This window comes from Convolutriloba macropyga, chromosome 1 (assembly GCF_964194025.1).
Source record: "Convolutriloba macropyga chromosome 1, txConMacr16.3, whole genome shotgun sequence".
NCBI classification, from domain to species: Eukaryota; Metazoa; Xenacoelomorpha; order Acoela; family Convolutidae; genus Convolutriloba; species Convolutriloba macropyga.
The window spans coordinates 75,792,770-75,806,321 of record NC_134468.1 but is presented as its reverse complement, the minus strand read 5'-3'; the positions used below and the strand labels follow the sequence as shown (position 1 = coordinate 75,806,321).

Here is a 13,552-nt window from a genome sequence, read left to right as displayed (position 1 = left end):
AAACTAGGCCGAACAATGACACGGAATTGGTTCGGAGAACCATTCAGAAAAAAAACCGATTAAAACTAAAAAAAAAGTAAAAATCCAATTCATTGCTGCATGTCATAAAAACCAATAGCGAGAAAGCAAACTTCTGTTGAAACAATTTCTTTCACTCAACATCAAAACGAAAGCCGAGAAATTTTACGCCTCAGAACCGCTCACTTCGCTCCATTTCCTGTTTCGGTGTGACCGAAATCAGTACTCCAATTTGACATTGAAAATCATATTAATGTGCGAACGGATCTCTCTTTTTGAAAAAAATCAGGAGCAGCGCAATAAAGCTACGCTTAAATTACAGTTTCGTATCTGAAAAAAGGAATCGAGTGGAGAAAAACGAAAGAACTAAACGAGCAACAAAAAACTAAAATATGATTATCTCATTATACTTCCTCTCATCAAGTCTCTACAAGGTACAACGCAATCGAAAACATAGCTGGCAAATTGCCAGAAAATAGTCGCAATAGCTTCATAGATCTGTAGTCTCAAAAAGAAGGTAAAAAAAGACAGACCAAAAAGAAACTTATTTTTTTCATGAAGGTGATTAAGAATCTGAATAACTTACTGCTGTTTCTATTAGCTGCTCTTAAATAACCTTCAATAAGAGTGGCAAGCACTCATTTGACCTTATCTCTTTGAATTAAAGCAAAGAAAAGTCAATTTCAGAGTGAGGAAGTCATTTTTAAGAGTGAGGTCAGTCACGTGTGACCAAAAATTTAATCACGCGAATGAACAATAAAAACTAGCTCCACTAAGATTGAAATATGACGTCACACACGCAATTCAGTTGAAATTGCATGAACGAATGAACAAAAAGCAGATTTGAAGTGGTTGTGACGTCATATGGTCGTAACAAAAATCTTGACAACGAAATAAATAAAAAACCAAGAGAAGGCCAATAATAGCCCCAGCTATCGCTGTGCGGCTATTAATAATTCATTTGAAAATCTTTGCTAACGCTCTCGTTTAGTCTTCAGTCTTGTAAAGACGGCGCCCCAAAACAATTGAAATTATTTGAATTGTAAAAACCACCTTTTGAAAACATCCCTCACTCAACTTGGCTTGATCTCTTATTGAACTAGAAATATCTTGGAGACAGTCCATAAATAGAGTTCACTAAGGATGACAGGTTAGAATCAAAATTTTCTTATCATCTAGATTACCATCCAACACACTCAGCTGCAAAAATTGATCAAAGTAATCGAGAAACAAGAAGAGGAAAGATACCATCCAAGGGTAAGAGAACCAATTTATGCACAACCCCAAATTTTTTGATTCCCGTATAATCTTAAAGACCTCAATTGCCTCAGCAGTTCACGGCGAATAAAAATTCGATAACACTTGCACAATATTGAGTAGGAAAAATCTGAACTGGCAAAAATAATTGGGTACACTGTACTCAATTTACAATGAGCACAGAGAGCTTTACAATGATACTTCATGTTAGACAGGGATATGTCCTCAAACAATCCAAACTTAGTCTGGATAAAAAAAAGTGGGGCCAGCATATAGTTCAAAGTTTTTAAATTGTGGGATCAAAAAGTCACCTTTGTCAAGCCGCAATTAAGTCACAATTTAGTTCAGGGTGAGGGGTGGGTAAAGGAGCGATAACTTTATTGGTGCAAAAAACCGACAGGTGAGGGATTCGAACCCGCGACCTCCCCGATGGTAGTCTGCGACCTTTAACGTCCACATTTAACGGCTTTGCTATCGCAATGACAATCACCTCTATATTATAAGACTCAATTTCGGAATGAGAGCAATTCAGATCACGCAAAAATTGCAAATGTCTCTAGAGCGAGAAAATATTTCGAAACAAAAGCACAAACACTGAAACTAAAGTTTTGCATAAAAAAGACGTTTAAAATTTCGTTCGATAACAATTAAACACTAATTAAGCCATCAAAACGCGTTATTCTTAACTTTCGGGAGAAAGTACGAAAAAACTGTACCCAACTGTTTTTTTAGCTCCTATAACCGCTGACAGGACGTACACCTTTTTAGCAAACAACGTTTGTGCTTTCGAACTGCGATATACGCGTAGTTTGAAACAAGCAAAAGCTCATAACCAAATCCTTCATCATTTTGTTTTCCAATTGTTTTTGATAAATTGAATGCTTAACGTGCTCATACTAACGCTCTTGCCACATTCGATCAATTGCAGTCTCAACAGGTTGGTAGCCCACTGCGTCATCAATTTCTTCAATTTTATCATCGGAACTTACAGCTGCTGATGCCATATCGGAAAAAAATCTAAAAGAGCTGGGTTTATTTGCTTTAATGCCCTTTCTCGTCGAACAAAAATGACATTTTTGCACAACTGGTAGGTTATTTGACCGATGCAGTTGAAGTATTGGAGAAGATAACCTCATATTGGTCGATAGAAATCGAGAGAACAAACTCCTGGTGGACATTTCATCTGAAACAATCCGAAAAGCTATCACGCTCGATTAACATGAGCTGTTGAGATTCTGCTTTCCTACCGGCTGAACACTTATCTACAACTCATAGTAGTCTTCCGACGACTATAATTAGAGAGATCTTATATTTACAAAGAAAACCAAACACTCCGAGCTTGAAAAATTAATTCAACTTCTCAGACGTACTGTATGGGCGCAAGGAAAGCGAATGAAACAAAACAACAGATGACATCCGTTTAGAGTCTGTCCATTGTCACATTTTACTTCTGCTTCTTCTTGTCCATCTTCTTTCTATAGAAGTCCAGCTCTTTGCCTTCCAGAATGTACCCGTCCGCTCGACCACACTGGCCCGGACGCGACGCCACACAGGCATACGCAAAGCCCTGTCTCATGCAGTCCTTCACAACCGGGTCAATTTTGGGAATCAGGGTATCGGGCACCGGTATCGTTCTCTTCTTGATAATCTTGATCTTGGGTTCTCTCTTTACAAGGGGTTTCTTTTTGGAAACGCCTCCTTTAGCAGCTGCTGCGGCCTTTTTCTTGGCATATTTTGCATCCTTTTCAGCCTTCTTTTCCTCTTCTGTTTTCTGTTTCTTCACTATTACGTTGTCAGTCATTTCAGCAAGTTCAGCAAACTCCTTCCCAGTAGCAGGACCAATTGCGTACTTCTCTTGGTACCAGGACTTGAAAGCACTAGCGTCAATCTTCACAATGCAATTCTTAACGATAGTCTTGGTTCTCACCATTTCATTGTTCGTGGCATTGTATACAACATCAAGTATCTTCGCCTTTCGGGTGCATCGCTCTGATGGCCACGAGAAATTTCCAGTGTCCAATCGAAGAGCTCGCATCTTGATGTTGCCACCTCGGCATCTGACAGAATGGATTCGCTCAGGCATCAACTTAGTCATAGCCGAAGGTCTACCAAGCTCAAACTTCCTCTTCTTGCGCCACTTGTTGAAACGACCACCCGTGCTCTTCCGCTTGTGGAATTTAGCTTGACTAATACCCATTGTTACTGCTTCGGGTGTTCAACTCACTTCTGAAAAATAACACTTTCTATCGAAATGGCGCAATGATAATCTGACTTGATCTACTAATAAATTACCAACATTGAATAATGAACACCCAGATCGAAAAAGGATCAAACAATTCACAAATAACTTTTGGTTATTACCTGGGAAATAAGTTATAAAAAGATTAAAAACATAAAATTCTCCAAAAACAGTTGAATTCTTTAGACTGGCAGGTTTGAAATTACAATTCAAATTAATTTACAATTACACTATTTACAAATTAGTACTGCAAGAACAATCAAAACGGAACGCTTATTTACAATTTTAATGATACATTTTTCTGTTGGATTCTCGAAAGATTGCGGCTTTTTTGGTGCGCTGTTGACTAAACCCATTTGCTAACAAGCTAACAGACATCAAATGGAAAACAAAAGAACTCCAGACACGTGAGGGTCACTTAATGAAGATCATAACGATCTTGTTAAGTATCCCAAATGACTTAGCGAGTCGCGGGGTTGATATCCAGAGGCTTTGACATTTAACAGTCGTCACTTCTGCTAGCTCTTAGGGAGTGTAGATATTCCTCCTCTTCCATGAGGTAGCGATCCTCACTTTGGGCCGAATGCCTCAAATTCTCAAGGTCAAAATCCATCTGAAGCATCTGTTTTAACAAATCCACCGATTGGACTGTATTGATTTGAGACGTAAAATCCGCCGGAGTGTTGAACCCTGAATCGTTTACCATTGGAGTCGTTGCCATGTTAGCGTCACGGTGACCTGGCATTGAAGCTCTTCGCATGTTATGATGATCATAGTCCATTGATGATGCTTTGACTTGAGGTGTTAGAATAATCGCTTGAGGTACTGGGTTCAGTTCTGCAGCGCTGACAGGTGCCGAACACTTAGTGCAAATTAAAGAACCCTTCTTCGCTTCCAGATTCTTCTGTTCTTGAGCTAACAACAACCTTTCTTGCGCCAGACTTTGCTCCTGAGCTCTCAAGGCCGTCAACTGGGCTTTTAACTGTCCAGTTCGATGGTTGTGTTCTAATTCTATAGCCGTGGCTTTGCTTAACGCCGCCAATCCTTCGTCTCTGATCTTATTTGCATCGCTTGTTAAATGATCAAGTTGAGTTTGTCTAGTTCGCATTTCATACTTGGCCTCATCTGTTATTTTCCTGTCAACCTCAATTCGCTTTTTCTCCTGTTCGAATAGATTCCGCTCCTTCTCGAAATTGTCTCGATCCAATTTAAGCTGAGCAGATGTTTTGGCTAGCGTCTCATGCTCATTTGCTATTGCGCGTAAAGAACCACTGATTTCGGCTTCAGCTTGCGCATTTTTAACAGACTCCTGCTTTTCTCTTTCCGAGTAAGATTTTACAGAGGCGTCCAACTTTGCTCGTTCGATTCCTATCAACCGTCTCTCTTCGTAAAGCAAAGCTCGATTTTCTTTTTGCTCTCGTTCAAAATCAGCTTTGGCCTTATCTAGCCAGCTCTTTTCCTGAGATACTTTATCTAACTGTTCCTGTTGCATCATTTGAACATTCTTCTTTTCCGCAGCTAGTCTAGCTTGATCTTGGATCAAAGTAAACTTATCGTTTTCCAGACTAGTAGCCGTTTCTCGCATATGCATTTCCATTTTGGCTATCAACTCTTGAATTTTCTTTCTTTCTCGCTCTGTGTCGCTTAATTGGCGCTCCAATCTATCTTCCTGAATTCTAATTTCATTCTCTTTTGCTCTGATTTGAAATTCTCTAGCATCTAAAGTGCTTGATGACTTATTTCCAAGGTTGTTTGAAATTTCATTAATAAGCTTTGCTTGACTTTCAACTTGTTCAACTACAACATTGACAGATTGCAAATGAGATGATGCAGACTTAATTGCATCAACTTCCATGTCTTTCTGTTTCTTCACAAAATCTACTTTCTTTTCAAACTCTGCTTTCGCTTCTTGGAAATTCTTCTCCTGCAATATCCGCAAACTGTCCAAAGCCTGTTGGTGTCTCAGTTCCATATCTTGAGAACTTTTGTCATATCTTGCAATCGCCTCTACTCTATCTTTCTCCATAATTTCAATCAGAGACTTGTAGTGCTTTGTCAAAGCTTCTTTTTCGTCTTTTCCTCGAGTCACTTCATCTTCGTGCAACTCTTTCAGGTGTTTTAATTTCTGTTCATACTTCTGAACTAAATGTTGTTTTTCTTCTTCCCATAAAACGTTTGCGTTCGTTTGGATGACTTCTTGGTTTCTCCGACTTGTTGCGCCAGGAACGGCCAGTGTCTGACTTGACCTTGGACTGTGAATAAGATTAGCTGGAGTTGCAATTTCTAAGGAAGGCTGCTGCGATAGTTGCACAGCCGGTGCGATCGGAGCATCATCAAACAGTTGCGCCAACTTCTGATTTGGCACTGCAGATTGACGTCGCCTACTTGACACAGGACTTCCTTTAGCACCGAATAGATCTTCAGATTGCGATCTTTCATCAATTAGTCTTGGACCTGTATCTCTTGGAGCGGAATCTAAGATGGAATCACGCGAAATCTGCGAACCAGGTCCACTTGCAACTGAAAGTCCATCTTCGCTAGACATTCGACTTCGGTCACGTGATGCTGACGAAGCAGTAGGAAGTTGCAATGTTTCTCGCGTGAACGCTTCACTTTTTGGAGTCTCGGAATGCTCAACTGAAGCCTTAACAACGGGAGTTACTGGCTCTTTAACAGCTGCCACATTTTTCACAGCTGGAGGAGGTTTGGATGAGAACAGTTGATCAAGCGGAATCTCGTCGCCAAATAGAGGTTCATTGGATGTTTTGGGTCTTAATTCAAGGCTGCCAGATTCTGTTGGCTTCGGGGTACTAGTTCCTGTTGGCAACGCTGATGTAGTTTTCGGACGCTCGGGTCCCATTCCCGTGGACGCCCTTCTGGTTTTGGCCAAATTCATCCAGTCATTTGATGGAACGTTCTGATTTTCTTCTTCTAGCCAAGAGCTGATTCCTGTTGCCTTCGGTTCTGAGCTCAAGCCGAGAATGTCAGACATCGCATCAAAATCTTTTGAGCTTGGTCCCAATTTCCCGGTTCCTTTGTTACCAGATACTAAACTGCCACCCTCAATTAGACTTTCACCACCAAATTTCACAGACCCCTGGGTACTTTGTCCAGTTGGTCCGCGTCTTCCCCGGCTACTACCACCTCCAAGTGATGGTTGATATCCACGACCAGCTAATGATTCATTATCGTCTTCATCTGTCACTTTCAAAGTCGGTTTTAAAGAGACCTTTGGATCTGGTCTCCGCTCACCGGTGGGAGGCCTCTTGACAGAAGAGATATCAGAATTGTTCGCCGAGTTATCTTCGAAACCAAGGAGGTTTTCCATACTAAAACCAGCCGAGCCCTTCCCACTGGAAGCTGATTTCGCATTTGTTGTTGATTCATCTGGAAGCAAATCAGTCGGGTTATCATCGCCCCAGTCAATTTCTTTTTCGGCTTTAAATGTCTTTCGTTTTCCACCAAAATTTGACACTTTTGGTTGAGGATGAGGCTGACTTTCCTCAAAAGATGCTGATTTTGTCTCTTGGCTTTCTCCTTTTTTCAAATTATCGGAATCGCTAGATTCTTCCTTGAAACTCACTGATTGAGGAATTGGCTTAGAAGCAGAAACAGAAACATCTGGATTCGTTTTCTGTTGTGGCTTTTTGTCGTCGCCAATCAGATCGAGAAGGTCATCAAAATCGTCATCCATTGCCTCTGAAAATTGAACAAGCCATAAGAAATTTTGCAAAAATTGACGTCGAACGAAAAGAATACATCGATCATGATTGGTCAAATTAATGTAAGGCTAGATCAAGACTGTACCTGTGAGTCTGCGAGGACAAAAACAGTTCCAACATGAGAACATAATGAGTTACCAAAATGATGCCATGTAACAAAATTGTTACAGGAAAACTAACAAACAAGATCTATGTCAGACTGCAGCTTTAAAAAAAACTGCGATTGATCGAATTGAAAAATTGACAAATTCTTATGGCGCAGAAATATCTTTGTTTTGATGTTCAGAAATGGCTTTAATTTATGATTATTTGATTAAATTTAATTTCATAGCAGTGCTTCAAGTATGATCAATGCGAGTTTTTCAAAAAGCAAAAACAAATTTTATATCAATTTTATTACTACTTTTACGAACTTGAAAAAATTAAGAAAAAAATTTACGCGTAATTGTTCCAACATTCCTGTCAAATTTTCACTTTTTGTTAACGCATTGTAGCGAAAAAAGAGACAAATAAAATTGTAGCTCATAGAGGCTAGTTTTGATTTTTTAAATAATTACTACAAATTTCAATCACAGGATGAAAAAGGGAGTAATTCAAAACCTGGAAGGAAAACAAAAGGAAAATTTTTTAGGGGTTTAGAGGCCTTGAAATTCTTTTCAAAATAAAATTCTTTGTTGAATAGTTAATAAATTACACCGAAAATATAATCCCGCATACCTACTTGTTCAAAAACAAAAAAGTAATGGTTTAATTTTAATTTTCATTTAAAAAAGTATTCAAAAGACAATTTTTCACGAGTTCTTTCACTTCTTTAAAGTTATTATTTAAAATGTTTTTTATTTATAACTAATAGGTCTCCGATCTAACCAAAACAAACAAAAATATTGAACGTGAAAACTGAGAACAAAATTAACATGACGCCAAAAAAATTTTAATAGGAAAAAAGAATCATTCACATTCCTTTATTATGCGACTCTTAAACCAATTTTTCTAAACATAGTACGTCGTAGTTCTTTGTTGTGGTTTTTATTGAATCTCATCTCAAATGAATCCAAATGAAAACTGTGATATAGTTTTTCTGTGTCGAAAATTTCTTTACTGATCAATTTTGGATTAATTAGAGATATAACTGTGCATTAGTTCAATGAACGGAGAAGTGTTGAAATGACAATTTTTCTATATTATACAAAACTTTTTCCGAAGTTGGTACAAAGTTTCCATATGAGGGTACTTCAGGTAAGAGTCAAATAGAGCTAAAATAACTGGGGAAACAGTTTAGGCAAAAAAATTCCTGCAAAGACAAAGAAAAAACCTTCTCTACTTCACTAGAAATATTCAACATTTTTTATTTTAGGTGAAAACCATTGAAAGTATTCATATATATATATATAAAAAGGTTGAATGGGGCTGCTAATCAATATTAAAACCACCCAAAGCACAGCTCAATTATCATTATCAAAAAGAATTTAAGTCTAAACTCAAGAAGGTTGAAAAAATATTTTGTAATTTAGTAATTAATTCTCAAGTTTCAGACTCCTAAAAATCATTTGAGCAATTTTATTTTCTATAAAAACCAACAAAAAATAAGCCGCAGATTTACCAGGTTGATTATGAATTTGCGCAGATTTTCTTAATAAAAATCATGCTTTTCTCTAAAAAAAAAATAAAATTGACGAAATAATATTTTAGTCTAAAACAAGAGAAATAATTTCTTGAGGAATGAACCAAATATTTTTGCAACCTTCTTGAGTTTAGACTTAAATTCTCTTTGATAATGCTAATTAAGCTGTGCTTTGAGTGGTTTTGATACTGATTGCAGCCCCATTCAACCTTTTTTAAATGTGAATACTTTCAATGGTTTCACCTGAAATAGCAAATGTTGGATATTTCTAGTCAAGTAGAAAAGGTTTTTCTTTGTCTTAGCAGGAAACTTTACGCCAAAACTGTATCCACCAGTTATTTTAGGAGCTGCATTAGACTCTTACCTGAACTATCCGTATATGGAAACCTTAAACCAACTTCAGAAAATCTTTTTAAAAAAAGGAAAATTATCTTTTCAACATTCCTCTGTTCATTCAACTGATGCACCGTTAAATCTACTTAGTTATATCTCCAATTCATCCAAAATTGATTACTAAACAAATGTTAAACACATGAACTCACCTGCTTGGTCAAATTGATCTACAAAAACGTCTACTTTTTGTTTAAGAAAGTTTTCACTTCTATCGATTTGTATAGTAAACATTAAAAAATTTTGTTTGATTTCCTTTAAATTGTACAAAGCTTAAAAGTTCTTGAATATAAGACGAATGCAAAAATTTTTTTAATTTAACTTCTCTCTAAAAAAACAGAACAAGATATATAACAATAGACTCTAATGTTAAATTTTTAAGCAAAATTTTAAACCGGATCTTGATCTGAAAAGTGATTTAAATTTTGAATTTCTTATTTTCAGTTTTAAGCTGATCATTGAGATCATTGATTCGCTCATTTATTTGCGATGTTTTGTTTAAAAAGCGATCGCAGCAATTTTACAAACCTGTGGGCTACTTGAAGTTAAGTTTTGTTCCGACTGCTTGCTATTTTTGAACAATAAGTTTATCTGAAAAGCTGTTTTATCCATCAGATAACATTAAGCCAAAAAGAGAATTCTGTATTTTTCATTTTTTGAAATAAACAAAACAGGGTTGCTGCGAAAAATGCTTCAATTTGAGCTTCGAAAAACTGATAACAAAATAGCTTTACCTTGCAAAACAAAGAAAAGATTTTGACAAACTCGATTCTTATGTTGGAACATTCTGTGCTACACACATTCTCGCACAAGCCGTCTTGTTTCTTAAAGCGACAAAAGTTTTCTGAAAGTGACCGAAAATTTTCTGACCGAAGTGAAAAAAGTTAAGGAGCAAATATTAAAACGAGTAGAAAACATAAGCTAAATCTGCTGACCCTGCCTTCCATAACTTCAAAGTGAGACCTGGCGATATTTCATTAAATAACTTGAAATTGTCTTTGAGTAACAAAAAAATTTTTAAAAAGTTCAAATAAATTTTTAATCTATGAAGAAGCGTGCAGTCCTTCAAATTTACGATAGACACAATTGTGCAATTAAAAACAACACGTTTGCATGTGTGCAGAGTTGTAAAGGAAAGTAATTTTTGTCAATTACAAGGACACTCACTAATGTGCGTTTTCACAATGTTCTGACCACACTCATTCACATTTTTGGTTTAATTGTCTACCAAATGAGAGACAGAATTCTTTCAAAAAATCTCACACATTGATCAAAAATAATTGGCGTATGAACAATAAACTGCTTCAAACTCAAATCACTCAGTAAAGTAAAAAATGCAAAATTAGTGGGCCGATGAGACCTGCGGTTATTAAGAATACGGAACAGGACGGACAAAAAATCAAATAGAAACAAACATTTACACACTTTCAAAAACTAATAATGTTGAAAATAATTGAAGTATTAAAAAAATTGGTTCTAACGTTCACTACTTAGTAAAAAAAATAAGGCAATACTAGATCACTGGTGAGAACCGGAATTTTAAAGACTACAAGACAAAACAAACAACAAAATCAATAACCAACAACAAACATTTACATCCCACATTATTTACGTTTTTTTTGGAAAAATACTTGATAACAAAGTCAAATTAGCGTCAAATCAAACCTAATCTAAACAACTCAATTTGTACTTCAGTAAAAAAAAACATGGGATCAGTCCTTAAAGAGACTCGGTAACGGGTAGACAAATAAAAACAAAAACAGCAAAGTTAAAAAGTAGGTTTATATTTTTCAAGAAAAAATTTCAAATGATGATACCATTAGATACCAACTGAAATCTTCAAATAGAATTATTTTCATCAATACCTGCATATGAAGACCTTGAAACCTGCCACTATCACGAATATGTCATATGTCAATAAAAACAAACGGAAAACACCGGCGAAAAAACAAAAATTCAATTAAAATTTGCAAGAAAATAGTGTCAAAGCTGTTAAAACCAAAATCTAATTCGTAAAGAAAAAGATATAAACAATTGCGCCTTCTTTGAACGGGAATAAGGTGATATGTGACCTCTGAATAATTAGACTAAGTAACAAATAGGCAACTTTAAACTAAGTGGACTAAATAATCTCATTTCGTCACATTTTTGATGAAAAAAGGTTCAACCAAAAAACAGAAATTGAACATATCTAAAAAACACAAATAATGTTAATAAAAAACAGAATCAAACTTAAATCCCATCAGAAACAAAAATGAGCCAAACCATTTCAAAGTCATATCGAAATGAAATACATCTAACCAAATTTTTCAGCGGGGTCTGCAATGAAAGCAGAGCTCTTCATAAAATAAATCACAAAATTTACAAAAACTTGGGGAAAACGAATTTCACAACTACGTAAGTTTCAAAAAAATGTAGTGAATGAAAATACCAACTAGAGACCAAATCAAAAAACCTAAACTGAAAAAAAGTTTCACGGAACTCTAAACCAAAACATACAAATGATACATTCTCTAAAAGAACTTTAAATTTAAATAACATACTTTTTTTGGTGTTACACTTTTCCTGGTGTGTGTGTGTGTGGGGGGGGGGCATATCTGCTAAAAAACATAAAAGGCTAGAAACAGCGTCAATGGTTCGAAAGTCACAAGAACAAGTCAATAAACGAAGCGTATATTTACTTGCAAATGCAAAATAAAACAACCATATTTCTTCGAACGAAAGCAACCAAGGGGATCATGATAATAGGCTTCAAATGATATCAATAGAGCTTCTTATAGACCACTCCAATGTTAAATCTGGAAAACTAATCCAAATTTCGGCAAAGTTTTAATTTTTTAGCAGCCAGCTGCCGCGACGAGAGCTATGTAGGAATAATAAACAATACAGGGATGTAAATGAAAAGACGTCATACCAGACAAACTAAAAATTGCAAAAGGAGTAGAACTAAGCTAAGTAAAGCAGATTTTGTTAGAATAATTAAAAATGCCTTCAAAAACTAAGTACTCAATTTGAGTACAAAGAAGAGATATCTGAACTCTAACTAAGTTGTTCACGTTTATTCTAAGCTCTAACTATTTATTTAACTATTTGGGCACCTTCATGTCTTGGACTCCTATGGTGTCTTAGATGCTAAAGTTTTGTTTTCGTAGTAGTACTTAATATGTGCTAATATATGTGCTAATATATTACCACCCGAATTAAAACCGAATTAATGCATTGAGCTATGTAAACTAGAACCTCAGGTCGCAAAACAAACAAATGTTTGACGCGATGTCTCGATCCATAATTTTTGTATGGTAAACACTCTCTGCAAAGTCATGGCCAATGGACGATTGCAATGTTGATAGAAGAATTCCAGTAATTACATCAAGTCGAAGCCGTTTGCTTCAATAAAAGGCACTAGGCACAACGCCAACTTTATTGCCACAAAGGGTACTGCTTTACAAACTTTGTATAAATTAAGAGTTACAAAATTATTACAATTTGTTCAAAAATCAAAGGACTACTTTTTAGCTATCTAAATCTTCTAGGCCGCTTGTCTCTAATTCAATATGGCAATATATCAGATTATTAAGTTAATCGAACAACGATAAAAAGAACAGATTAGCTTCTAACATTTTGATAGAATAGTTTCCGTTAATAAATAAATAAAGCCACTTATATTGCACAGAGTTCAGCTGCAGAGATACTAGATTTCACTCTCGTCTCCCGAATTACTTCCTGTTTCCATAACATCTCGACCCATAAGGCGCTTTATTTCTTTCTTATAATTGGCTATCTCCTTCGACCTGTTATCGCGCAGTTCCGACAGCTCTTTCACCAAATGGGCGTTAGTGCGAACAAGAGCGTCGTGACTTTCCTGCAGCATTTGTGTCATTTTATTCAAATCTTTCAGGCAGCTAACTTGTGAGTTGGAGCTAGCAAGTTTTTCCTTCAAGTTTTTGACATTCTCGACCTCGCTTAATGGAATAAGGCTTGAATTTAAAATAGAGGAATCGGTCTGTGAACCCCATTCAACATAAGCAGTTGTCTTCTTAGGAGTGCTCACTTCTTGAGCTCTCAATGGTGTTTCAGCTTTTGGCTTCGTAGATACGTTAATTAACCTTTTCAACTCATTAAGTACTAAAGGTTGCAGCAAATGTCTAACTTGGTCAACATTGACAGAACTCTTGCAATGATATTCAAATAGATTCCAGATGAAGGACGCAGTTTTACTGACCTCATCTCCATCAGAAATCGGAAAAAGTTCTTTATTTTCAGGCAAGAGCTGAACGTCAGGATTAATTGAAGGCTTCGGTGAAG

General features: G+C 36.3%; 3 protein-coding genes across 3 annotated transcripts in view; all 3 read right to left on the bottom strand.

Annotated features, from left to right (window-relative positions):
• The window catches only part of LOC142342739 (uncharacterized), a 125,425-nt gene that overhangs the window by 9,757 nt on the left and 102,116 nt on the right, over positions 1–13,552 (bottom strand). The window contains exon 2 of the mRNA XM_075394268.1: positions 2,177–2,460. Within this exon, the coding sequence (XP_075250383.1) occupies positions 2,177–2,453 (277 nt within the window). The 5' untranslated portion in view covers positions 2,454–2,460. The remainder of the gene's footprint in view (positions 1–2,176; positions 2,461–13,552) is intronic.
• On the bottom strand, positions 2,608–3,532 carry LOC142342744 (small ribosomal subunit protein eS8-like). The gene has a single exon (XM_075394281.1). The coding sequence runs from the start codon at positions 3,470–3,472 to the stop codon at positions 2,720–2,722; it is 753 nt and encodes a 250-aa protein (XP_075250396.1). The 5' UTR covers positions 3,473–3,532; the 3' UTR covers positions 2,608–2,719.
• Positions 3,674–7,422, bottom strand: LOC142342730 (uncharacterized). The gene has a single exon (XM_075394254.1). The coding sequence runs from the start codon at positions 7,206–7,208 to the stop codon at positions 4,014–4,016; it is 3,195 nt and encodes a 1,064-aa protein (XP_075250369.1). The 5' UTR covers positions 7,209–7,422; the 3' UTR covers positions 3,674–4,013.

What these genes read in the sequence shown, in the direction of transcription:
- LOC142342730 (XM_075394254.1), bottom strand. Translation starts at nt 7,208, where the DNA reads ATGGATGACGATTTTGATGACCTTCTCGATCTGATTGGCGACGACAAA.
- LOC142342744 (XM_075394281.1), bottom strand. Translation starts at nt 3,472, where the DNA reads ATGGGTATTAGTCAAGCTAAATTCCACAAGCGGAAGAGCACGGGTGGT.